We start from the raw sequence: 25,495 nt of genomic DNA, 5'->3' as shown, positions 1-25,495 counted from the left end.
ACAGCAAGGGACTTAAATCCCCCATTCTCAACAGTGGATAGATCATTCAGACAAAAAATCAATAAAGAAATAGTGATTTGAACAACACTATAGACCAAATGACCTAACAGACATATACAAAACAGCAGCAAAATACACATTCTTCTCAAGCATACAAAGAACATTCTCCAGGACAGATCATATGCTAGGCCACAAAAAAAGTCATAACAAATTCAAGAAGATTGAAATCATATCAGGTATCTTTTCTAACCACAAGGGTATGAAACTGGAAATAAATAACAGAAGAAAATTGAAAAATTTGCAAATATAAAAAAATTAAAGAACACACTCCTGAGTAATCAGTAGGCCAAAGAAAAATATTTTTTTAAATCTTGAGAAATATTTTTTAAATATTTCAAAAATCAAGAAAATGGAAACACAACATACTAAACTTATGAGATACAACAAAAGCAGTTCTAAGAGGAAAGTTTATAGCAATACCTACATTAAGAAAAAAGAAGGATCTCAAACAACTTTACATCTCAAGGAACTAGAAAAAGAAGAACATAAGTTAGCAGAAGAAAGGAAATAATAAAGATCAGAGCAGAAATAAACGAAATAAAAAAATAACAGAAAATATCAATAAAATTAAGAGTTGGGGTTTTTTGAAAAGATAAGCAAAATTAACAAAACTTTAGCTAGACTAACCAAGAAAAAAAAAAGAGGATTCAAATAAATAAAATTATAAATGAAAAACACCTGACAACTGATATCACAGAAATACAAAGGATCATAAAAAAAACACATTAGAAACAAATTGGAAAACCTAGAAGAAATGAATAAATTCCTAGAAACATACAACCTACCAAGACTGAAGCATGAAGAAACAGAAAATCTGAACAGACCAATAAAAAGTAAGGAGACTGAATCAGTAATAAAAATGTCTCCCAACAAGAAAAACCCAGGACCTGATGACTTCACTGGTGAATTCTATCAAACATTTTTTCTCAATCTCTTTCAAAAAACTGAAGAGGAAGGAAGACTTCCAAATTTATTTTATGAGGTTAGCATTACCCTGATACCAAAGCCAGAAAAGGACATTACAAGAAAAGAAAACTACAAGCCAATATCCCCAATGAACATGGATTCAAAAATCCTCAAAAAATATTAGCAAACCAAAATCAATAGCACATTGAGAGGATCATACACCACAATCAAGTGGGATTTATCCCTGGGATGCACAGATGGTTCAACATATGCAAATCAATAAATGTGATATACCACATTAACAGAATGAAGGATAAAAAACATATTATCTACTCAATAGATGAAGAAAAATTATTTGACAAAACAATTACATAGAAGCTTTAACCTTACTAGACAAAAACTGAAAACTGAAATTTCCAACAGACAAATGGATAAACAAATTGTGGTATTTCCATACAAAGGAGTAATATTCAGCAATAAAAAGAATGAACAACTGACACACAACATGGATGAATCTCAAAAACGTTGTGATAAAGAAGCCTTACACCGAAGAGTACTGTATGAATTCAGTTATATGAGAACTCTAGAAATGACTAATATAATCTATAACGAAAAAAAGCAGGTCAGTGGTTACCTGAGGTTGAGGCTGGGGAGGACTGCATGGGATAGGCACAATGAAACTTTTAAGAATGATGGAAATGCTATATATCTTAATTTTGGTAGTGGTTATTCAGTTATATACATTTGTCAAAATGCATCAAAATGTACAATTAAAACAGGTGCATTTTATGGTGTGCTAACTATACTTCAATAAAGCTGATTTATAAAAGAACACTTATGGACTCCAAAGTCTCACATGATCAGGGACCGAGCTTCCCCTCCTCATCAACTATTGGCAGCTCCAGCCTTTCTAGCTCTCTGGGCATTTCCACGTACTATTTCCTACTTTCACCTAATTAATTTCTACTCCCCTATTAAACCTCAGGTCAAATGACTCTCTCCAGGAAATTTTCCCAGACTCTCTAGCTTCAGTTCCCTTGTTACATGCTCTCCTTGCTCCCTACATGTAAAATATGAATGAAATGAAAATGCCATTTGTCCCTGAGTGGACACTAATCAGGAAGAAGTTAGACTTTAATACATCCTCAGTGCCCACAGATATAGTCCTGCTGTATTTGAAAGCAGGAAAGCTGCCAAGAAAAAAAATCATTTGGGGACAGGACATCCTATCTAGTCTGGTGTTGTCACCAGGAGTCTGGTTTAACCCTCTGGGGCACAGAACTAGTTACGGGTTCGTTCAATAAATCTAAAACTCTCAGAATGAAAGAAATAGTTCTAAGTGTCTAAATCTAAGTTACTCAAAACTGAAACTAACTCACTCTCCCTTGAGTCTTTTAAAGGAGTAATAGGCTAGACCCAGATTTTCAAAGGTTACCTTGAATTATGTGAGATGCTCACCAAATTCCTTCTTTTTACCAATGTTGTCAAGTCTACACCATCATTTCCAGATTACTATCAACAGCCATGACCCAGTCTCTAGAGTTACAGACAGAAGCTAGTGTGGCCTTACAGCAGCACAGTCTGGCGTAAGATAAGGAGTTGTAGTCTCAGCTCTTCCAATAATTACCCATATGAATTTCAACAATTCATTTAACTTCTCTAGATTTCAATTTTTTCATTTTTATTATTTCTGCTTAAGCTGGGTATGTCTTCATATGTGGACCACTCAATAGTCTATTTTCCGTAGCTTTCCACATTTTGTCATTAATATAGAATATTAGCACTAAAGTTGGAAACAATCTTCTTCATTTTTAATCCTCATTTAAATCAGTCTCACACTTAGTAGAGCTAAGTATTACAAGTGAATCTATCTTTTTAATTCACATGAAATGGCCTCATACAGCACTTTTAATGCTTTATTACTAAGAAAATTCTCATGGTATTTACCACTGAAAGTCACTCAATATCAGCAGTTTTTAAAATATAAAAATAATATTTAAAATAAAAAATCCACTCTATATTTTATAAAATAAAATACAGAGAGAGAGAGAACAAGAGCATGTGCAAGAACTGGGAAAAAAGCTAACTTTTTCTCAGGTTTCCAGGAGGTAAAATTTACATGACAATAACTTATAACTATAAGAATGACAACCCACTTTCTACACAGCTCCATCATTCACTGTTATGCAACTCTGAATAATCGTTTAGCTCAAAATGACAAAATCTCTGATAGTCATAAAACGAAGTTACCCAAAAAAAAGAAAGAAAGGAAGGAAGGAAGAAAAGGAAGGACAGAAGGTAGGGAGAGAGGGAGCAAGACAAGCAGGGGAAAAATCTCACGACAAAATATTAGAAGATGCTCAGGAAACTGATGTTTTTGAATAATGTTCACATAATCTTCATTAGAATATGCTGCAAAATGTCCACACAGTAAAGCTCAGTAATAAAACAGTACACATAGTACAGTTCAGTAATAAAAGCTGAGTCAAATCAGTTATAATAATTTTACAAAAGATGAAAAGCACAATAATTTCAGAGTATCTAGTATATGAAGGCTAACAGAGCCATGACAGATTTTCTTTTATGAAAATGGGTGGGTGGCTTCCATATTTCCTCACTGAGCTGCTGCTTGCTTTTACCATATCACATTTTGCGTATTACGGTATATGAAGCATTGAGAATTTTAAAACTTGGGAGAGTGGGAGTACTAACAAAAACAGCATATAAAGGGTATCCATTATTCGAATAGAGTATTTTATCCTAATTTTAAAACACTGACACTATTAAAGTTCAGATTTTTTTCAGCTACCTTCTTCCTTTACTACAAAACAAAAATTATATATTTTATCTACTAATACTGCCTAAGTTAAGGATGTCATAGAAACCCTAATTTTGTTCATTTAATATTAAAATAATTTTGTATCCTTATTGATGAGTCAAATGAAATGTTCATATAATGTTCATTACCTAACATTACAGGCAGAAATAACTGGCAATTAGATATTTCTTGGGAATTTTTTTCATTAAAACTTATAAGCATATGGTATTTCTGTGCTCTGTCTTTTTGGTTTCAAGTAATTGCATATAAAAAGCAGGATAGTTGTTCTATATACAGAATCAATATTTCTATTAGGTATGTTCATACTTTACTGGTTTCTAGAAGAAAAGTACATAACTATTACACTAGCTGGGTTTTACTCAACTTTTATTACCTAGTGTAGATTTTTCAAACACTTTATTGGCTGATTTCAAAATAACATTTGACTTTTTGAGGAAATTTATTGCTTTTTATTGCTACTTCAGGAATTATTGTGGCATTAAAAAAGAAAGGTAGAAAGAAAAATATGTTACTATGTGAAGAGAACAAAAAGGTACTACCTGTTTCAACTTCATGAAGAAAGTCTCTGTGAAAGTCTTTCTGCTGAAATACCAAAATCGCTCATTTGCAGGGTACACACGAACTATTGTCTCCAGGAGAAAGCGGACAGGCTCCACCACCTCTGTGACTACCATATCCACTGCCACAGTCATGTACACTCGTTTATCTGCAGTGGAAATTTTCTGGATTTTATTCTGGCTTTATTATTCCTTGATTATTTAAGAAAACAAAGTGTCCTATCTTATGAAAGAATTAAGGTTCATTACAATTATATTATCTTCTATATTTATTTTTAAATGTTTTATTATTGCTTTAAATTAAATAGGTAACCAAGTATTCCAAGTATGTTTCTCAGGCACTAATAATGATCCTATCTTAATTGAGTGTCCAAATCTCCTGACAGCTTACTTTCTTCATTCCCAAAATGAGATCCTTAATATAAAAATAAAGTTCTCAGGATAACTTACACTCTAAAACTATCAGATTTCCCAGGGAACCTCTGGAAAATCACTTCCATCTTATAAATGGAGATACTAGAAATTATTGTGTTTGTTTAATGAGTTACATAGGAGGAACTGTCAAATCAGAAAAGACATTCAGCCTTCTCTATATTAAACTTGTACAGGTAAAATGTTATTGATATCAATATTTTCGTGTTGTCTGCTTTAAGGAAAGTGACTGGAGATTGCTCATAATATATATATTCATTGCTCATAATATATATTTACTCATAGGAAAATCATTAATCAAATTCCCAATGAAATAGTTCTGTGCAGTTCTTATGATTCTGTATGTATACATAAAGTTTATTTTAATAGAATAAATTAAAATTTTCTTTTAGTTGAGGACCAAATATGTCTTAAAATACAAAATGAAATTGAACTATGTGTTACGTTAAACACAGATACCAGTTACTTTTATAACTTGATATTTGAAATCCCTGTATTTTATTCTTCAAAATTATCAACTGGCTTATTTTTCTCATTTTCATGTTTTCTTTCTGAACATTTATAAGAAAGAAAGTTACAGGCTGGTCTCTAGAAATAACACACTATGGGTATAAAATTTGTTTATTGCTAATATATAAAAAGCTCAATTTTAAGTAACCATTAATTTTTTCTCTTTTTAGCCCTCATTTTTAGACAGCTTTATGTGCAATCAAATATATGCAATTTACGAAACTAGTGAATACTCTCTTTAAGGCAATCTGAGAATAATTATCATTTTAATGTTCTTCATTAATATATTGTATTTCCACACCAGTATTCACTAACATTTCCTACCTTTAACCAAAAGTCTAATGTGGGTATAAACTAAATAATACAAGACTAAAGATAAAACAAACTGATCCATTATATTCTAAATATAAATTATTGGTTGAATGACAGTAAAGCATTTATGGTAAGACTATAACTTATCAGGTAAAACTTTAAATTTAGTTTAAAGGCAGATGATGTAGGGGCATAAAAACCAAGCAATTAACAGATATCTGGATAACATAGAAATAAAAAAATACACAGCGGAAAAAATAGCAAATGTGACTATTTAACATATATAAACTCTGTCCAACACTAGACATGTTAAATAAAATGTAAAGATAAACAACTAGGAAAAAAATTTGTCACATATGAAAAAATCCTTAATGTATATTACTAAAATCCCAAAGGTCAAAAGACTAGAACCAATAGTTAATAAATGACATAATAAAAGTAATTTATAATGTAAAAAAAAAGTTAAAATAATAATCAAAGATATGCAAAATTCCAGCATGTTTCCTTTCATCATTATCTTTTATATTCCTCCATCACTGCCCCTCCCCCAACAAAACAACTCTATAGTAATTAATGAAACATGAAAGCCACATGCTTTCTACGTAATCTATTAAAATTGATTCTTGCATCTTTTGGGGGGATTCTTTTGCTTTTCATTTTTTTGTGTGTGGGTTTTTTTGGCAGCTGGCTGGTAAAGGGATCGAACCCTGGACCTTGATGTTATCAGCACCACACTCTAACCAACTGAACTAACCAGCCAGCCTTGGGGGGGTTCTTTAGAATAGTGAGGGTTTTCCCCATAGAAGCATAAAGTATGAAAAGGAACCTCAAATTCTAAATAAGAACAATATTGCCATTTTAAATGAGCACCATAATTTTTTAAAAACATGACAAAACAATATCATTCATAATGTAAAATTTAAAGCAAATAATAAGGGATCTTTAAGAAAAGTCACCTTTTGGGGTTTCTTCATTAAGTGCCAAAAATATTGGTGCATTGGGGTTCCACATGCCAGTGATAACATAAGCTCTTCCATCATGGCTTTTTCCCATGGATTCCTGTAAAAGTTCAGACAGAAATCACTGATAACAGATTCATTAAGGAAAATCACCATTTTAAATTACATCTTACTTTAAGTGATCCAACTTATTAAAATTTGGATTTACAATCATACGGGGGCTTTATTTTCATGGTAAATTTTTTTCACCCTACAAAAGCATTTCTTTAAATATTAAATTCTCCTACAGTTTTCTTCAAACATAGTTTCTATTTAAAGACATGTAAATCTTGGGTAAAAGGAGGCATACCCTTACATGTTGAATCACAAAGACATCATATTGCTATGAAGTTATATTTAACTTGATCTTATGCTGGTTGTCAAAATCTCATATACCTACACATATAAGGATGTACATAGTTTCTATTGTAACTATAATACAGAATTAACTGAAGACAGTTAAAATGAATTAATAGCTAACCACAGGGGAAAAGTTAGCAATTTTCTAATGTTCTAATTTTTAATGTATTCTTAAAATACTAATTTACTTCACAGCAATTAATATCTTTAAAGTTAATACTTTTCAATTATTTATACGTCCGATATCTGGACATTTTCTTACAATCATAAGTCAATATTGGGGCACTAATTTTGGTTTGTAATCAACACTCAAATTTATTAACTCTTTCCCTCTAACCTTACCCTTACTTCCTTTTTCCCTTCTCTCCTTCCTCAACTCCTCTATTCCTTAAGACTTTTTACCAAGCCAGCTCTTGACTCTCACTAAAAAAGTAGCAACTCCTATATAGTGAAAGCAAGGCCATATACAGTTTGTATATATATGTGTGACTGGGGGTGGGGGGTAGAGGTTGTCCCATGAGAGAACAGCATACAAGCACACAAGTATACGCTTATGCGAAAAAATAGTATCTATAGTACTTTCAATATTCTGCACCAATTTCCTCATATATGAATAGAGAGTGCTAAAAGGGTCAGACTAAAACACACAAAAAAGCTTTGTTTCATTACCCCCTCACAGATGCTTCTCTGAATCCCTATAAAACTGTGCCAGTCATTTGGTAATTACTATGTATGCTTTTCTACTGTATTAGTAATATTCCACTCATCAGACTGTATAGCTTGAATGCAGGGACCCTGCATTACAGAGATGAAGTACACTCAAGGCCATTTGTAAACGAAGCCCACTCGGCACCCCCAACACTCCTATATTCATGGTCTGTCTCTCTGTTTCTCTCTCTCTCTCTCAAACACAAACACACACACACACAGCCCTATGCCCCCTCTTTACCCCCTAAGTAGGCCCCCATTCAGAACAGGAACGGGCTTCTGACCCAAAAGAACCCAACCCATTTCTGGACCAGAACTTGTGCTGTACTTGAGTCCAAAAAGTTGAACTAGACCAATCAAAATCTCTCTTTCATTTAACAAATATCAAGGAAAATGGGCAGCTAGCAATGGAAGCTGAAATGTTTTGATGAGAAGTCAGTCCACGATAGGCCACATATAAAATGAAGTTATATGATAACAAATTATGAAGTAGGGAAAAATATATAAAGAACAGCAGAGTATTTGGAAGCTGATAAGTGGTAAAAGAGAAATGGAGAAAACAAACATTAAAAAAACCTTAAAAATTATAAATCATACAGACAAAAAAACTAAGGCAGATACTGGGAGTCAGGAAGGGAAGGAAGGACAAGCAGAGAGAACAGAGTCAGAGAGAAAAAGAGGAAAGGGCATAGGAAAGGAGCAAGTAGATGAGAAAATAGCCTGGCCAGTTATCTCGGTTGGTTAGAGCACAGTATTGTAACACCAAGGTCAAGGGTTTGGATCCCCATACAGGTCTGCTACAAAAATAAATTAATCAATTAAATTTTTTAAAAAGGAAAAGAGAAAATAGCACAGTTCATCACATATGCAAAGATTAAGAACTGTCTCATGAAACCTTTACTTCAGCTTTTTCATATACACACACACATTAGAAGTGCATTGGATTACAATGTAAAATGTTATTCTAACTGTGGGTTCAGCTATTAGTCTGGTGTCAATGAATGGTTAGTTGTAAAACTCCACAAACTTTCCAAGGCACCTCTAGGACTTTAATTTTAAATTACGTTCCAGTTCCAACAAACCTGGCTCTACTAAGTCTTCTGCTTTTTCTGGTGTCTTGCTGTTAGGTTTTTCCTAGGTATCAATAGCTACAGGTCAAAGTCCTCATTTCCTTATTTCTACAAGTATCTTGACCAAAAATATTCTCATTACTGGAAAAAAAATTGTGCCTCTGTTACTTGCACCCCTCAAAAAAACTAATGTGGTTTATAAATGATTTTACTTATATACGCATATAAAATATATATAAATAATCTGGCTGTTTGACTGAAAAATATATTTGTAAGTATGATTTTTCTCTTTTATGAAGATCTTTTAATAAGCTAAATTTATAGAGTTATTAAACTAGAAAAGTCTCAATCCACCTTGATTATTAGAAAATATTCATGGGGAAGAAAAGTCAGTATTGCTTAAAAACTGTTCAACAAATATAAAAGTCTCACAAATTCTGAAGTTAAATTAAATCTAACTGTATGCTTTTTCAAACTGTCAGAATAAATAAACTGTGAGAAGGTGAAATTTATTTTCAGTGTCCACATGATATTCAGTTATGTCATAAAAGGAGCAGAAGTATTAACATCTTGCTCTAGAAAGCAGAACTAAGACTAATTAGGCAAAGTTACAATGAATATGATTTCAGGTGATTATAAAGAAATAACTATGTAATAATCAGAACTCTCTCTCTCAGGCTTTAAAATAAGGTAATGAGTTCCTTTTTATTAAATGTAGTCTAGCTGAAGGTCAATGACCACATATTAAGATACCATGAAGACTAACATCACTGGGTAATAACAAATCACAACTGTTGAAAATAGCAAATACAAACCCTCCCATTTGCCTAACTATTTATTGTGCGAGTAAGCCCTCTATTTTTTCCAGGAGGATGAATGCTGATAAATCCTTTGATTTTGATGTGGACTCAAAGGTGGAGGACTGCTCTACAAGTTAGACAGACATGGCAATAGGGTTTCAGAAGTTCTCACCAGTTCTATAATTCAGTAACTAAACCTTAGGTTTTATGGACAAAGATTAAGATTCATCTTAATCTTTCAATCTCTGAAAGATCATGCATGATTAATTAGGACCTAGGATCTTACAAACTTTTTAATGTCTCAATGCTCCCAAACTACCTCCTCATGGAATTTTCAGTGCTCCAAAATACTACGGCTTGCCTTAGGTAAAAGCACATGTATTACTGATATGTGGTAGAGAGGGATGGAAGAGAGAGGAATCAATAGCTAATTTATGTTTTCACATTCAATATAATTGGCTGTCCTTACCTGACCTATCCAGGCAGTGCTTCCTCTATTTTTCTGTGGCTTATTGTACCACCAGGGAGAGCACTTAACCCACTGCTGTGGTTACATACTTAAAAGGTCTGTTTCCATCGCAACACTATGAACCCACAGATGGTGGGAGATATATTTTACTCATATCTATAACCCCAGCACTTTACACAACATTTGGCACACAAACAGGTGCCCAGAAGCCTCAATGAACCCTTCTAGTACTGCTAGAAAATCAGTGTTGATATTACCCTGAAATAATTCAAAGAAAAGGTTGACATAATTAGTGGTATTTAACTGACATTTAAGAAACACAGCTAAAGGAAGAAAACATGTAGTGCTTGTTATCACTAAATATAACAATCTCAGTTCCATAAGTAAGGAACTTTATACTTATTCTAAGATGTCTATTTCCTATAACATTTCTAAATCACAAGGTAAACAATTTCATTAACTGCAATATTAGAAGGTATTTCTAAGAAGTTAAAATGGCTTTGTACTTTTACATCAAATACCAACTCTTGAATATATAATATATATTAACCTTTAAGGGCATTCCTTAAATAAATACCATTCCCACTATGTGTACACACACACACACACCCAATAACCTTTAAGGGCATTCCTTAACACACACACACACACACACACACACACACACACACACACACACACACACACACACACACACACACACACACCCCAATAACCTTTAAGGGCATTCCTTAACACACACACACACACACACACACACAATAACCTTTAAGGGCATTCCTTAAATAAATACCATTCCCACTATGTGTACACACACACACACACACACACCCAACAAATACCATTCCGACTATGTGTACACACACACACACCCCCAATAACCTTTAAGGGCATTCCTTAACACACACACACACACACACACACACACCCAATAAATACCATTCCCACTATGTGTACACACACACACACACACCCAATAACCTTTAAGGGCATTCCTTAACACACACACACACACACACACACACACACCCAATAACCTTTAAGGGCATTCCTTAAATAAATACCATTCCCACTATGTGTACACACACACCCACCCACCCACCCACCCACCCACCCACCCAATAACCTTTAAGGGCATTCCTTAAATAAATACCATTCCCACTATGTGTGTACACACACACACACACACACACACACACACACACACACACACACACACACACACACACACACACACACACACACACACACACACAATAAGGACAGGTAATCAAGGAGACATTCAGCAAGGGAAATGCTTCAAAGAAAATAAAAGCATTCATCACAGTACTTAAATTAATAACAGTGCATTTAAATAAATGAAAGGTACCATATTCACTCTGGAGATGCTTGATATAATCATGTACTTGTTATTTTGGGCTCAAAGAAAAGACATCTTCCTAAGAAGCCAAAAGATGAATAGACTGACATTGTCAAAACACCATCCTTTTATTTACTTTATTTGCTTTCAACTTGCATATGATTGTTTTGGTGGAAAATTTCCCAAATCCCTCCAACACAAGTATTTTTAAGTTTGGGTTTCCGAATTTAATTATTTCTGTCATACAGCTGAAAGAAACAATTTTGACAATATGACAAAATTTTAAAATAAAAATACTTAAAAATGTAAACTATCATCTATACTTGGTTAAAGTGCTTAAGATTATCATTACCATATCCAGTAAATGCATGTCACTGTTCTTCACGTTTCGACCTGGGCTTAATAACATTCCAAAACATCTGAAAATATTGGGGGGGGAAAAAAGGAGAAATAAGGTATCAAGAATATACAGAAGCCCAGTGAGCAAAAAATGTTTTTATAATAACTACACAATCAAGCTCTGTACTTACAAAGAGCTTTAGTTTTTTTTTCTAGGAATACCAGCAGTAAGAATTCATTGAGATACATCATAACATCACATAGGAATAAGTTATCTAAATCCCCAGATCTTTATTTTGTATGTAAAATGTCACCAATGATCAAAAGATGCCATAAAAATGGTCACAAATTGTTGACTGGAAGAAAATATACAAATTAGTGTCCAGCGAGATAAGAAATTTTATTTGCCTTAGAATTATTCCAAACATGTAAGTCAAGATCAAGTAACACATTTAAATCAAAAAAAGGAGGTTTTTGAAAATAAGAACAAGACACTGTGCTGTATCTCTGCATCAAACCAGATTGATGGAAAGAAAACTATTACCCTGGCCCTCAACAGTCACTCTTACTGAGTAGCATGTTAATACTAATATGCTAGCTAAATCTAACATTTTTATATTTGTTATTAACTCTGCTTTACAGGTAAGCAAAATGAAGTCCAGAAAAGTTAAAAATTTTACTCAAATTCATATTTCTATTAATTAGGTGTTATAACTCAAGAGGCAATGTAAACTATCCACAGTGTCCTTCTGCCAACAACATATACCCACACTTACTAGAGTGTTTTTATTGTAGATTCCCTCAAATTTAAAGATATGCTATGGAGCATTTTATAGAAGGAGTAAAGAATATAACTAAATTAAAAACAAGATTTTTTAAATTTCAGAATAATGGCTGCTGACTAGTCAACACTTAATCTGGTCCTTGTTGTTTTCCAAAGGTTTCCTAGTAGCATAGCTTTTTCTTACATGAAGAATAAAAGTGATTGGTCCTATCAAAATACAAGTTTAATAAACAGACACTTCCTGTGAATGCTTGAGAATGCCTTGCTCAAGGCTCCCTTTTGGCATCCAAAAATAATCAAGTACATAGCAAAGGTAAAACTGACAAATTCTGAGGATAACTTTCCAACACATTATTGTAATAATGAACAAAATATAATCCATTACAACAGAAATAATTATACTCTAATATTCATAATTTTAATATGATTAATATACACTGCTATGATCTCTCTCCTATGAACTCTTGTAATAAACATTGTGTGTGCAAATTCAGTGGTAATTAATCACGCAATTCAATGTACTATCTCTTCTACTACTGTCTTAAATTCTTGTTAAGCAATAATAAAAGATTCAATTATTTTTCAGATATAAAATTTGGTCTCCCCAACTAAAAGGTCAGGTCAATGAGAACAGATATGTCACCCATTTCCCTACATATTTTGTTTCAGCTTGCATCTCCCATGGGTTTTTAAAGATCAATTTTCTATATTATAGGGCTTACGTTATAAAACTATTACACACACATTGTAATAAGTTAACAAATAACAAAGTATATAAAGAAAAATAATTTCTTCTCTCTCAACCCCCTTAGGAACGAATGCTAAGAGTTTGAAATACATCCTCTCTATATACCTTTCTTTTTGCTCTTTTTGAAAATTTAAAGTTTTATACTATTTCTTAAGCACTTCCAGATAAATGGTAAAATAGATAAAATTTTACATTTTCTTAGCATAATATTCCTATATTAAACTCTACTGCAAAAGGAGCCTTAGAGGTTTGGGTTTTCCTTGAATAACAATATTTATCACCTTATTTTAATGACCTTTGATGTACTGCTTTTTTCTAGGCTCATAAATAAAAAACTCTGCCATCAACCAGCAGTGTGACCACAGAGAAAGCACCTAACTCCACTGGGTCTCTGCTTCCTCTTCTAGAAAATGGGAGTGGTATAATACGTAAACTTTAAGCGTTCTTCAGCACTAAAATTACATAATTTTTTGATGAAGTTGTATTAGTCATTTCCAAAATTATACTTCATTAAAGCACATCAGGCTTCCTATAGAGATCAGCAAGATCTATTAGGAATAATGAGTCAGGATTAGACACATATTATTAGTAACACCAACACCTAATACAAATATTAAGTTTCACTGGGGAGTTCAAAGCATCCAACCTTCTCTCATTAACTCAATAAATAAGGTAGAAAGCAAATTGCTGTCCCAGCTATTTGTAGTAGAGGAGGAAAATAAGTAAACAAGCAATTACAAACTGATGTGGTAAGCTCTATAATACCTTTAAGAACAGAATGCTAACAAAGCAGAGAATAGACATACCTAACATTATTTATAATATTTTAAGTAGTTGACCTGACCCAAAATTGGAAGTCAAACCTTCTGAGAATGAGATAATGAATTTATCATATTAACCCTTATCATATTAATTATAGTAGCTACTATTTACTGAATGTCTTAACTTCAAGCCAGATGCTATTACATTATCACAGTTACACTCCAAAACAACCCTCATATAACAAATGATAAAACTGATCTTCAGAAAGTAGAAGTGAGTTACCCAAATCCACACAGCTATTAAGTTATAGGACTGGGATTCAAGCCCATGTCTATCACTACAAAACTGTATGGTCTTTTACACTGTAGCCTGCCACCTCCCTAGGCTATCAGTAAAAAAGACTATAAATTCCCTGTGTGAACCTGGTCAAGTCACAAACTTCAGAGTCTCACTTTCCACATCTCTGGAATACAAATATTACCTGCCTATATATTTATCAGGTTAATGTAAAGTTGAAATGAAAAAAGCCATGATCAAAGTGCACTGTTAACTATAAAGCAGTTGCCAGCTATAAATTATTATTAAAATTACCACTATCAAGAAGAGAATGTTCTGCCTTCCATACTACTGTATGAGTTTTTACTAAAAATAGAGGTTTAAGTAGTTTTTAACACCAAGTTAGCATTGATCACAAAAATTCATCACAAAAATCCATCACTAAAAATTCAGCATCTCTAATATTACTTTAGGCTTAATTGTAGGAAAAAGTGAGAAAAATAGATGTTATGTAAATGTCCTGCAATAGGAAAATTTTTTAAATTTTTGCCTTTAATCCATCAAAGCATTAGGAATTCTATATAACTGCATGGAGACTACGGATAAAAACTGGAAGGAATGAATAAAGGGAGGGTGGGAAGGGAAGGAAGAAAAGAGGCGGCATCTGACCAATCATCAGTTACAGAATGCTATCTCTTAGTAGACTAAACTTTTGTTAAAAAGTGACAGCATGACAGAAAGGGTAAAAAGAATTTCAAAGAAGAAAATCTGTAAGTCAATCACAGTTTTTCAGAACAAGATGCAAAACTCTAAAACTAAATAATTTCATAAAAATTGGCATCCCAGTCAGTCTCACCCTAAAGAGGCTAAAACAAGAAGATAGTTGGGAAAGTCTCCTGTGATAAGAGTCTTTGGAATTGTTTTCTCCTTGTTGAAGGGATCAAGTAGAGCAAGATACACTGGCATTCCTCGATGTACACAGTACTGTAAAACCATAAATATAACCATACAAGCCAAAACTATGCAAAGTGATCAAATAATCAATAGCAAAAATTATAATTGTTCTGTGACCTTTAAAAATTTTTGTCAAAACTTTAAAAATTCTCTGTCAGTTATAAATGTAAAACTATATAGTAAAACTATTATTTATTTAGTACTTTGTCATTTAAAGCACTTAGAAACATTAAAAATTAAAGTATTTTATTTATTTGAAAAATCCTATCAAGAATAGTTTGAACAGTGCTTGCTGCCTTCTTGTATAATTTACAACCCAAAGCAAGCATCTTTTCTATGCCTTGGCAAACTGTCATACTCCTTTCTAAGTCTGGATCAGCTTCCAATATTTTATCCTTTGCATTTTCAATGTTGTAAAATATCTCCAAGAGTTCCTTCAATGTAAAGTTTTTGCCACAGTCACTTCCTCTGAGATGTCCATCCTTTTCATCACAACCATCTTCCTTATTTGTTTTTGGTAAGTTCATCTTCACTAAGCTCCTCTGGCTGCATATATAGAGAGCACTGAATAGTGGCACTGTCAACACTCCCAGAGTCAGCTATTTCTTCTTTAACTCCGTATATGTCCTATTCAAATCTGGCAATGTTATTTCTATGGAGAATAAAAAGTTTTGCCATACTATCCATTGTTGCTTCCTGATGTGATGCTTGAATGTTTTAAACTGCACACCTTATGTCATATTTCTTTCAAAATTAAGCAAAAAAACGCATGATCTTGTAATTATCACTTCCTTTCAACGTGGAAACTAACCTCAACAGTTTGGCATGAATGCTGGCAAAACTGATTAGAACTTTTTTTTATTACACTCTTTAATCCAAAGTAGAAGTAAATGCTCCAATTCAACCATAAGCAGCTTTCTAGTCCTAATGAAATTAAACTAAAAAATACTGGAGTGACTATATTGTGTTTTTCGGGTTTTTTTAAATTCATCACACTTTTCAACATGGTTCATAATCATAACTTCACACAGGCCTAGGTCTCATCCTATTCTCATTTTGCTGTCACTATTTTCAAATCTGAGATCATCCAATCTTCTAAGATCACATGTAATTTCACTTTCAGCATTACTTCTTTTTCATTTCTTTATTGCACTTTTATCTTTGTCTGCCAATATCCTCTTTCAATTATCTATTTTTTTTAAATGTCACAAGGGATGATCACTGGGAGACAAGAAGGCAACACAACAACCTGCTTTCTTCTCTGTGAGTGAACTAAATATCAGATGCGCTGGAACCAATCACCAACAGATTTTGAAGAAAGTGACATGATTGGTCAGTGATCATGTATTTATGTAGTGATTTGTGAACTACAGAACTAACAGCAAAGTTTGTGCTTTATGCAATTACTCTTAGTTAATATACCATAGTAACAGCAATTTGAACTATGCATTTGTGAGGCTGGTATTATTTAACTAAACCATGGTAACAGAAATGCCAAATAAATCTAGCCAAAATGTTGTCTTCCCACAGTGGCAGTCTACTCTGATTCTTCAGGCTGCTTATTCCCAGTTATCACTCACAAAGCACCAACAGTCTCAGTAAAAACCATGATTCTAGTGGCAGTAATAGTACCACCAATAGTAATAATAGCAAGCATTTATTACACACTTATTCTGTGTCAGGGACTATCAAAATACTTTACAGTTATTAACTAAGTTATCCTCCCAACAATCTTAATAGGTAAGTATTCTTCACAATTTACAAATTGGAAACTGAAGCACAGAGAAGTTAAATAACTGAACCAAGGTCACTGTAGAGCCAGGATTAAACCCCAGATGAGGAGACTCCAGAGTTGTTGATCTTAAAAATTTCACTCTCCTAGCTTCATTGCCATCAGTAATGGGAAGAAGTATCCATTAGGATTTATACTTATCAGGAAGAGAAGTTTAAAAACTGCTTACTCCTTTCTTTTCATTCATCACCTAGGAAATTTTATTTGTTCCCCAAAGATTTCATAGAACACTAGAACAAATTAGAAGGAAAAAGATAATTTAAAATAGATGCTTAGGATTCCTTAGATCTGCTACCAGTTCAGTTTAACCTACAAGAAGGCAATAAGAGATAATATTTTAAGGGTAATTTTTCTTCCAATTACCGACCAATAAACCTCAAAAACATACAACTACCTCCATACCATCCTTGGGCAATAATGTTCCCATTACCTCCTAGATTAACAATGGGTCAAAATTTGAAATGCAGGACCATAACTCAAATGTGAGTATTTTCCCTAACTCTCTTCAAATATAAAATGAGAAGTTAGCTATAGTCAGATCAAAAATATAATATTAAAAATGATTATAACAACCAAACTGATAAATTTCAAAATCTAACATGGTTTAATCACTGTTAAAAACATTTAGTAAATCAATCACTTTGCTTTTTCATTCAATAACAATAATACAGGATATTTGGAAAGTGATACATTATTTGGGCTTTTGCATATACTAGGCATATGAAAAATAAAAGCCAAACTTCCAGTCAAGATGGAATAGACCATCCCCAGTGTCACTCTTTCCCACAAATCAAGCATTTTACAATTAAAAAGCAATGAGAGCGAAGCTGGAGCCACTAGAGCTCAGGGGAAGAGGAGGAGAGACCTACGGAATGCATGAAGACAGGAGAAGCCACGATGAGAGAAAGAAAGAACCACTCCACCATTTTGAGCCTCAGCTGCCTCAAGCCTGGAGCTGGTGAGCCCATAGAGCAGGAGCTGGCAAAAGCCATAGCTGTGCCCTTTGGATGAAGTTGCTTGGAGGCTACAGAGGAGAAGAGGGCCTTAGTGGCCCCCAGACCAGCAATACCACTAATAAGGTTCCCATGGACCCACACAGGAGCAAGGAGCCATAACAACTAAAAAAAATGAGCCATTCAGTAGCTGGTGAGTGACTGCAAGGGACCAGCACATGTCCTGTCCCATAGGAAGTGTTTGGAGAACAGGTGGTGGGGGAGATGGGCCCACCGAGAGAACACTGGGGCACAGCAAGGCTGAAAAGACTCAGGCCCAAACCAGAGTTTCTACACAACCCTGGTGTACCGGATCTCACTAGAGCCGGAAGTACCTATAAAGTCAACCATTAAAACCTGAGCTGCACAGAAAGCCTTCCCCAGGGAATCAGAAGCAAAGCAATACTTTAGCTCAACCACAGAGCTCAAGTACTAGTCCCCATAGGAAGTTCCCCATTTTAGAAGTAAGTAAAAGACAACAAATTTGTTCCAGTGCAGAGTTTAAGAGATAGGAACAGCAAATAATCCAACACAAAACAGAAAGAAAAAACAAAATACCAACAGACCAGAGAGAAAGTTTGATATTAACTAGTAAAGGTCTCACATCAGCAAAGAACACCTATAGAACCTAGAAGGACTGGAAGTCCCCTGGGCTGCTAAGCCAGTGAGCGGGGAGGGCTGGGGGCCTCCACAATGCCCCACCAACACCCACAATCAGCCAACAACCACCACCAAGCTGCCACAGGAAGCTCCCTGGGCTCTTCCAAGCCAGGGCAGTGGAGGTCCAAGGGCCTTGGCCACACCTCCTTGACACCTACGACCAGCCCAGCAACAACCACCATGCCATCGCAGGAAGGGCCCTGGGCTCTCCCAAGCTGGGGCGGTGTGGGGCCAAGGGCCTCAGCCACATACCCCCCCAACACGCACAACCAACCCAGCAACAACCACCAAGATGCCACAGGAATCACCCCAGACTCCCGAACTGGGTTGGTTGCGGGGGGGTGAGGGCTTCAGCCACACCCTTCTGACATCTGCACCCAGCTCAGCAATGACCAGGCCACCGCTGGAAGTCCCCTGGTCTCCCATGCAGGAATGAGGGGTCTGCCACAGGTCTCAACTCTTCCCCTCCTCCCACCCTATTTCCTTCCCCTTTCCTCTCTCTCCCTCCCCCCCAGCTACTCCACAACATCATAGAATGTAAAAAAAAAAAAAAAAAAAAAAAACTATTAATAAATAAACTTAAAAAATAAACAAAAGCCAAACTAAAAATATATTTGTAAACACAATTCAAAAACATCAAAAAGCATTTTAAAAAATAATATTTTCCCTCTATAGCTACAGCTGTTTACCAAGAGCCCATTTTCTACTTCACAAAGGTAGGGTTGAATGAAACTCAGCAAAAAATGATAAATTCAATTTTATGACAAAATTTACAGCATAGGCAACTTCATTAAACTTTTAGATAAAATAAGAACTTAGTGATTCTATCTAGAATTCCTGCTTCTCTTTCTTTCAGTTGTCATTTCACTTTTTATTTATCTTCTAATTATTTTTTCTTTTATCTAATCTACATTTTCTCCATGTCTATTCATACATTTTTTTCATCCCTTTCCTCTAGATTTTTATCTTGCTTTATATAGTTTGAAAGTATAACTGATATGATTTAATAAAGAATTACATGTACAGTGAGGGAGAAAAGAGTCAAAGATGACTCCAAGTTGTTCAGCCCAAGTAACTGGAAGGATCAAGTTACAAATTAAGACTGCGTGGGGTGGTTGGCTAGTTCAATTGTTTAGAGTATGGTATAACACCAAGGTCAAGGGTTCAGATCCCCATACCGGCCAGCCACCAAAATAAAAACAAAAAATTAAGACTTTGAGAGATTACAGGAGGAACAAGTTTGGCACAAGGTTAGAAATCGAGAAATTGATTTCTGAACATATTAATTTTGAGATGCCAAAAGAAAATATCAAATTGTTGTATATATAAGTTTGGAGACTTCAGGTCAGAAATAAAAATTTGGAATTCATTCATTTGTAGATATACTTATAGTCATGAGACTAGATGAGCTAACCTAAGGAGCAAGTATGGTAGAAGAAAGACTGCTCAACAATGTCTTTGAGAGAGCAAAATGGAATAAAATCTAGCATACAAGTAGAAAATTGACCTTTAAAAACATGGACATTTCATCCAGAGAAATAAGAGAGAAGACAGAATATATGGGTACAGATGAGACATACTGATAGATGAGGTGATAGGTATATGTAAATTCTATTCTTCTTGCTTCTATTGTCTTAAATAAGAAAAGAGCACTAGCTGACAATAAACATGATGGAAAACATTATGGAGGTTTAAAAAGAAGGTTAAAATAGTCTAGGAGAGAGATGGAACAGCATGCCTAATAAAATGATAGAGGATTAATGGCAACACTAAGGTCCACCTGAGGTTATGATCATGAGTCTGAAGTTAAGCCAATCAGAATGGTTACATGTTTTTTGTTTTGTTTTCCCAGCTGCATTCAGCTACAACAGGTGTTGGTGCAAAGGAGCAGAAAGTTGGAATTGACTAGAGTTGGAAATATGCCATGAGAACAGGAAGACTGTAGAGAAGGCAAAAGAGTTGTGGGAGTAAACACAAAGGAATAATTCATAATAATAAAGAATAAGATCTAAGTTGCAAAGTAAATCTAAGCTGAAAATAAGTAAAAGACATGGGTGAGTGGGTGAGAGACAGTAAAAAGATTGTAGGACGATAGATCATTACTCTCAGTGAGATAAAAAAAATTAATAGAATTAAGGATTAAGAGTGAAGTAGAGAGATAAAAGTGGTGACCAAAGAATGGGATACTGGAACTTGAGATTATGAAGAGTGCAGTTAATGGTAATGACAACTTCTAGGGTATGACTGTGGAGTAGGTAGTTGAGGTAGGAAGGAATTTATTAGAAACAATCATCTACATGAATATGGAAACTGCCAAAAATTAAGACAAGCATAATATTAAAGAGAATGACAGTGAGTCAGGAGCTAAAATCTTCAAAGAATGATGAGAATCCCAAGGATTTATAGATAACTGCAGCAAGAGAAGTTAGCAGATGGTAAAATCTCACAGCATTAACTTCAAGGATGGGAGTTTTTAAAGAGGAAAGAGACATAACAGTCTGGAAGAAGCAAGGTCAAGCAAGAAAGATATTTATACACCTGCAGGCTGGGAGAGAGAAAACCACCATCATCTGAAAGGACTGTAAGGGACACAGTGGATTCAAGTGAAGGGTTTTATAAAGTCAAGGTACCATTCAGAAATAAGATTGAAGATAAAAGGAATTATGCTGATGATGAACTATAAGTTACAGAGTATAGAATGGAATGGTTTAGAAAGTTAGGCAGGGATGGAAGATGGGAATCAGATGAAGGGACATAGAGTCATGTGGGGATAAAGTTCTGAGTATTGATGGAAAACCAAGGAGTCTCAGACATCTTACAAGGCCAAAGGGAAGCAGACAAAACAGATCATTTCACTGAGTCTGAATGTTGGAGGTAGGAAGAAGGATCTTGGCAGGAACATGCAGAGCTCTAGAGTACCCTGCTCTACTCCAGTTTTGGCAAACTAAGGTGTACAAACCAAGGAAGGAGCAGTATTACTAGAGGAATATGGAGCTCTGGGCACCCTCTTACTATTATTGAGGGGTATGGAGGAAGAAGGAGAGAAGGTTATATGAGTGTAGACAAGATTTTACTGTACTTGAAGTATATCAGGAAAATAAAAATTGATTTCTTTTGGGTGTCCAAAGACACTCTCAGGTGATGCGTATGCAAAATTGTAAACGCAGATATATATTCATTATGCATTAATTCATAACCTTGTCTCACAAATGCTACCACTCCTCTGAAAAGAAGACGTAAAAGAGCCATCTTATTTCTCATAAATAGGCCTTTAATTAGGCAAATAGATTCCTGGATGAAAAACTAGTAATAACAAAGTGCCCTTGTGCTGAGGATTCCACAAGTCCACCCCAGGTTCTATAATTTGATAGGAGGACTCACAAGACTCAGCATATAGCTGTACTTACACTTATGACTTATTACAGTGAATTGATACAAAGCAAAATCAGCAAAGGGAAAATGCAAGGCATGAAATCCAGAGGAAACCAAGCACAAGCTTCCAAGAGTCTTCCCCCAGTGGAGTCACAGAGGATGTACTTAATTACTCCAGCAATGAGTTGTGACAACATGTATGAAATGTCTACCATGGAAGCTCACAGAGACTCAGTGCCTAGGGGTTTTATTGGGGACTGGTCACACAGGCACCCTCTACCTCGCACCTATCAAAATTCCACACTCCCAGAGGAAAGCATAAACCACATTACTTGTGCAAACAGTTCAGGCACAGTGAGTCACTCCTGTCAGTTGTGGGAATGGCAGAAACCTCTCAAAATCCAAGTTTCCAGATGCCAGCCAAACAGGGCTTTAGGAATAGCAGTTTCATGTTAACTCTTTTCTACACAGCCCAATTTTGGTATTTGTATTTTAAGTAAATAAAGTTTTAGTATAAAATAATATCACCTCGGGCCGAGCCTGTGGCGCACTCGGGAGGGTGCTGCGCTGGGAGCGCGGCGACGCTCCCAGCAGCCGCAGGTTTGGATCCTATATAGGAATGGCCGGTACACTCACTGGCTGAGCGCCGGTCACGAAAAAAGAAAAAAAAAAAAAAAAAAATATCACCTGCATAAAAAATAATGTAGACTCCTAGAAGCTCAATTCCATTTAAAACAGTTCAATCAAGCTATATAAGGCTTCAATGGGTTATCAAAATAACAATTTCCTATAGTACAGTGTAATAATGAAATAATTCACCTAAATATACAAACCTTAAAGAAAACATGTGAATAACATTTAGAAAAATAAAGTAAGAATAAAAAGGATCAGTAAACTTATTAAAATGTTGAAAATTTTAAAAATCAAATTAACATTTAAAGCACAAATACAAATTTTTACCTAGAAGATTTATTTAACTTTTGTTAATTAATTGCATAGTCTCACTAAATAAAAACAACATTTTTATGTCTTCTTACCTCTTCCCTTCAAATGGGAAGAAGATCTTCAAAAGAAAGATCCAAAGATCTTCAAAAGAAAGAAAAAAAAAACTATGCTACCATTATAAATAAGGACAAAATATTAGTAACTAACCAATATTTATTAGTGAAATAAAATAATTCTAACCTATCTATAGGTACTTAATACTTCCCCCCCCCCCAAAAAAAAAAAAAAAAGGTCATATAGAAGAGTTAAATTAGAAGGCTTTAGGAAGAACAGCAAGATGCCCTGGATTCAAATCCTCATGTTGCCTCTTATTAGGTATATTTTCTTAGCAAGGAAAAATAGCAGTCTTTAACATCCACCCACCCCTTGCGTCCCCCCAAAAAGTAAATAAAATATAATCTACTTGGAGGGATTTCTTACTTTAGAATTAATTAAACACTTGGAATGGAAATAAATATATGGTAGAAATCATTAAACAGTAGTCATCATCCTTGCCATTATTATGAGTTATTATTACAATAGTTAAAAGACTAACTAAAAATAACCAATTGTTTTTTGTTTGTTTTGCTTTTTCCCAGAAAAGTATCAGAAATTTTATCTGTGGAACTGGTTAACATCATCAGATACTAATTCAATTAGATATTGTCAGTCAGGATCCAATCAGGAGAGAAAACACAATATTCTGAACAGGGAAAGTTTACTACAAACATTATTAACTATAACAGGAGAGTAACTATAAGAGAATTCTAACCCTAAGGCTGAGGGACAGTCCCCCACGGAAGAGAAAACCTGAAAGGGAGGAACTTTCCCTAAAGCTGATACTCAGACCTCACTAGAGAAGGTATGATTGCAGCCCAGTGATGGCAAAGAAGTTTGCTTTACTGCCCAGGCAAATTTGGACCACCAGCAAGCAGGAAACAATCCTTTGGGGTGCAGGCAGCCAAAGCTGGCAGGCTGGTGAGCAAAGGAAATCAGAGCTTCAAGAGCAGTTCACTGGCAGGGTGGTGCAAGGCCTGGGGAGCACAGTGTCTATATCAGAAAGGCAGAAGAAGGGCCTCAATGAGCCAAAACCAAAGCTATGAGCTCAAGGAGGGACTGCATGCACAGCTGGGGTAGGGCATAACTGGATATCCCTGGACCTTGCAGCAAGATTAAGAAACGAATCCTCACATCAGAACCATAAACAGAAATCCCTTCTTTGTGTAGTGTCCCTCCATCACCCTCTACTGGCACAATTTAATATTGTGCTTGCTGCAAAGAAGAAATGTTTAAAGCTCCATTAATGCAGATCAGGTACGCAGGTGGATTTGGAGCCAAGGGGCAATAAACTAATAACTGGCACAAGATATAGTTAAAATATCTCATCTCTTCTAATTACTTAGCATCCAAGTTACAAATCAAAATTTCTTAAGCCAATGAATTAAGAAATTATTATATTATAGAAGTATGATCTACAAACAGATTCAAAAAGAGATGCAACAAAGGTCTGCAGAATGTCCCAATGTCTGTTTCCTAGTTGTGATATTGTACTATAGTTATGTAAGATGTTACCATTGGAGGAAGCTGGGGAAGTGTACATGGAGCCTCTCTGTATATTATTATACTTTCCTGTGAATCTATAATTGTTTCAAAGTAAAAGTTTTTTAAAAATCAGCTCTAAGACATCTAGAATCAATCAACTTATAAAAACACATTACAGAAAATAATGTATATTTTCTTTTCTTTTTTTTTGTCCTTTTTTTTTTGTGACCGCGCTCAGCCAGTGAGCCAACCGGCCATCCCTATATAGGATCCGAACCCGCGGCAGGAGCGCTGCTGTGCTCCCAGCACCACACTCTCCCGAGTGAGCCACAGGTTCGGCCCAAAATAATGTAAATTTTCATTGCTCATATTTTAAAAGGTATTTCTTAAAATATGATGATGAAAAGGTAGTATATATAGTCTTAAATACATATTTAATACTCACACGATGGTGCCACCTCCCTCCACTGGGTGCCAGCAGAAGCCAGCAATGAAAGTTGCTGAAAATTCTGTCCTAATTATATGTCCCAGTCCAAAGGCTGAGAGAGAGACAGAAGCTTCCAATTATCTACTCCCCAAAGCATCTGATAATGCCAATAGCTCTTTGCCACTTGTCAATTAAATCACTATCAGAGAACAATGAACGTATTTTTTTTTTTTTTTTTTTTTTTTTGTGACCGGTAAGGGGATAGCAACCCTTGGCTCGGTGTCGTCGGCACCACGCTCAGCCAGTGAGCACACCGGCCATCCCTATACAGGATTCGAATCCGCGGCAGGAACGCCACTGCGCTCCCAGGGCTGCACTCTCCCGAGTGAGCCACGGGGCTGGCCCAACGTATTTTTGTATACAAAAATTTTCCTAATGAGGAAAAAGAAGGTTACCTTTCTACTACTTTGAGAGAAAACACA

At 35.0% G+C, this 25,495-nt stretch overlaps 1 protein-coding gene across 9 annotated transcripts in view; it reads right to left on the bottom strand.

Annotated features, from left to right (window-relative positions):
- The window catches only part of RABGAP1L (RAB GTPase activating protein 1 like), a 646,375-nt gene that overhangs the window by 535,359 nt on the left and 85,521 nt on the right, over window positions 1-25,495 (bottom strand). For 6 of the 9 annotated variants that reach the window (XM_063104460.1, XM_063104464.1, XM_063104461.1 and 3 more), the window contains 3 exons: window positions 11,734-11,800; window positions 6,573-6,675; window positions 4,345-4,511 (listed from right to left, as the gene is read on the bottom strand). In XM_063104460.1, the coding sequence (XP_062960530.1) occupies window positions 4,345-4,511; window positions 6,573-6,675; window positions 11,734-11,800 (337 nt within the window). Of the gene's footprint in view, window positions 1-4,344; window positions 4,512-6,572; window positions 6,676-11,733; window positions 11,803-25,495 lie in introns of those variants that run through there. The other 3 variants (XM_063104468.1, XM_063104469.1, XM_063104465.1) reach the window with 3 other exon arrangements.

The sequence above is a fragment of the Cynocephalus volans genome, chromosome 8 (genome assembly GCF_027409185.1).
Source record: "Cynocephalus volans isolate mCynVol1 chromosome 8, mCynVol1.pri, whole genome shotgun sequence".
In the NCBI taxonomy this organism is placed as follows: domain Eukaryota; kingdom Metazoa; phylum Chordata; class Mammalia; order Dermoptera; family Cynocephalidae; genus Cynocephalus; species Cynocephalus volans.
This window is presented reverse-complemented; position numbering and strand designations above follow the sequence as displayed.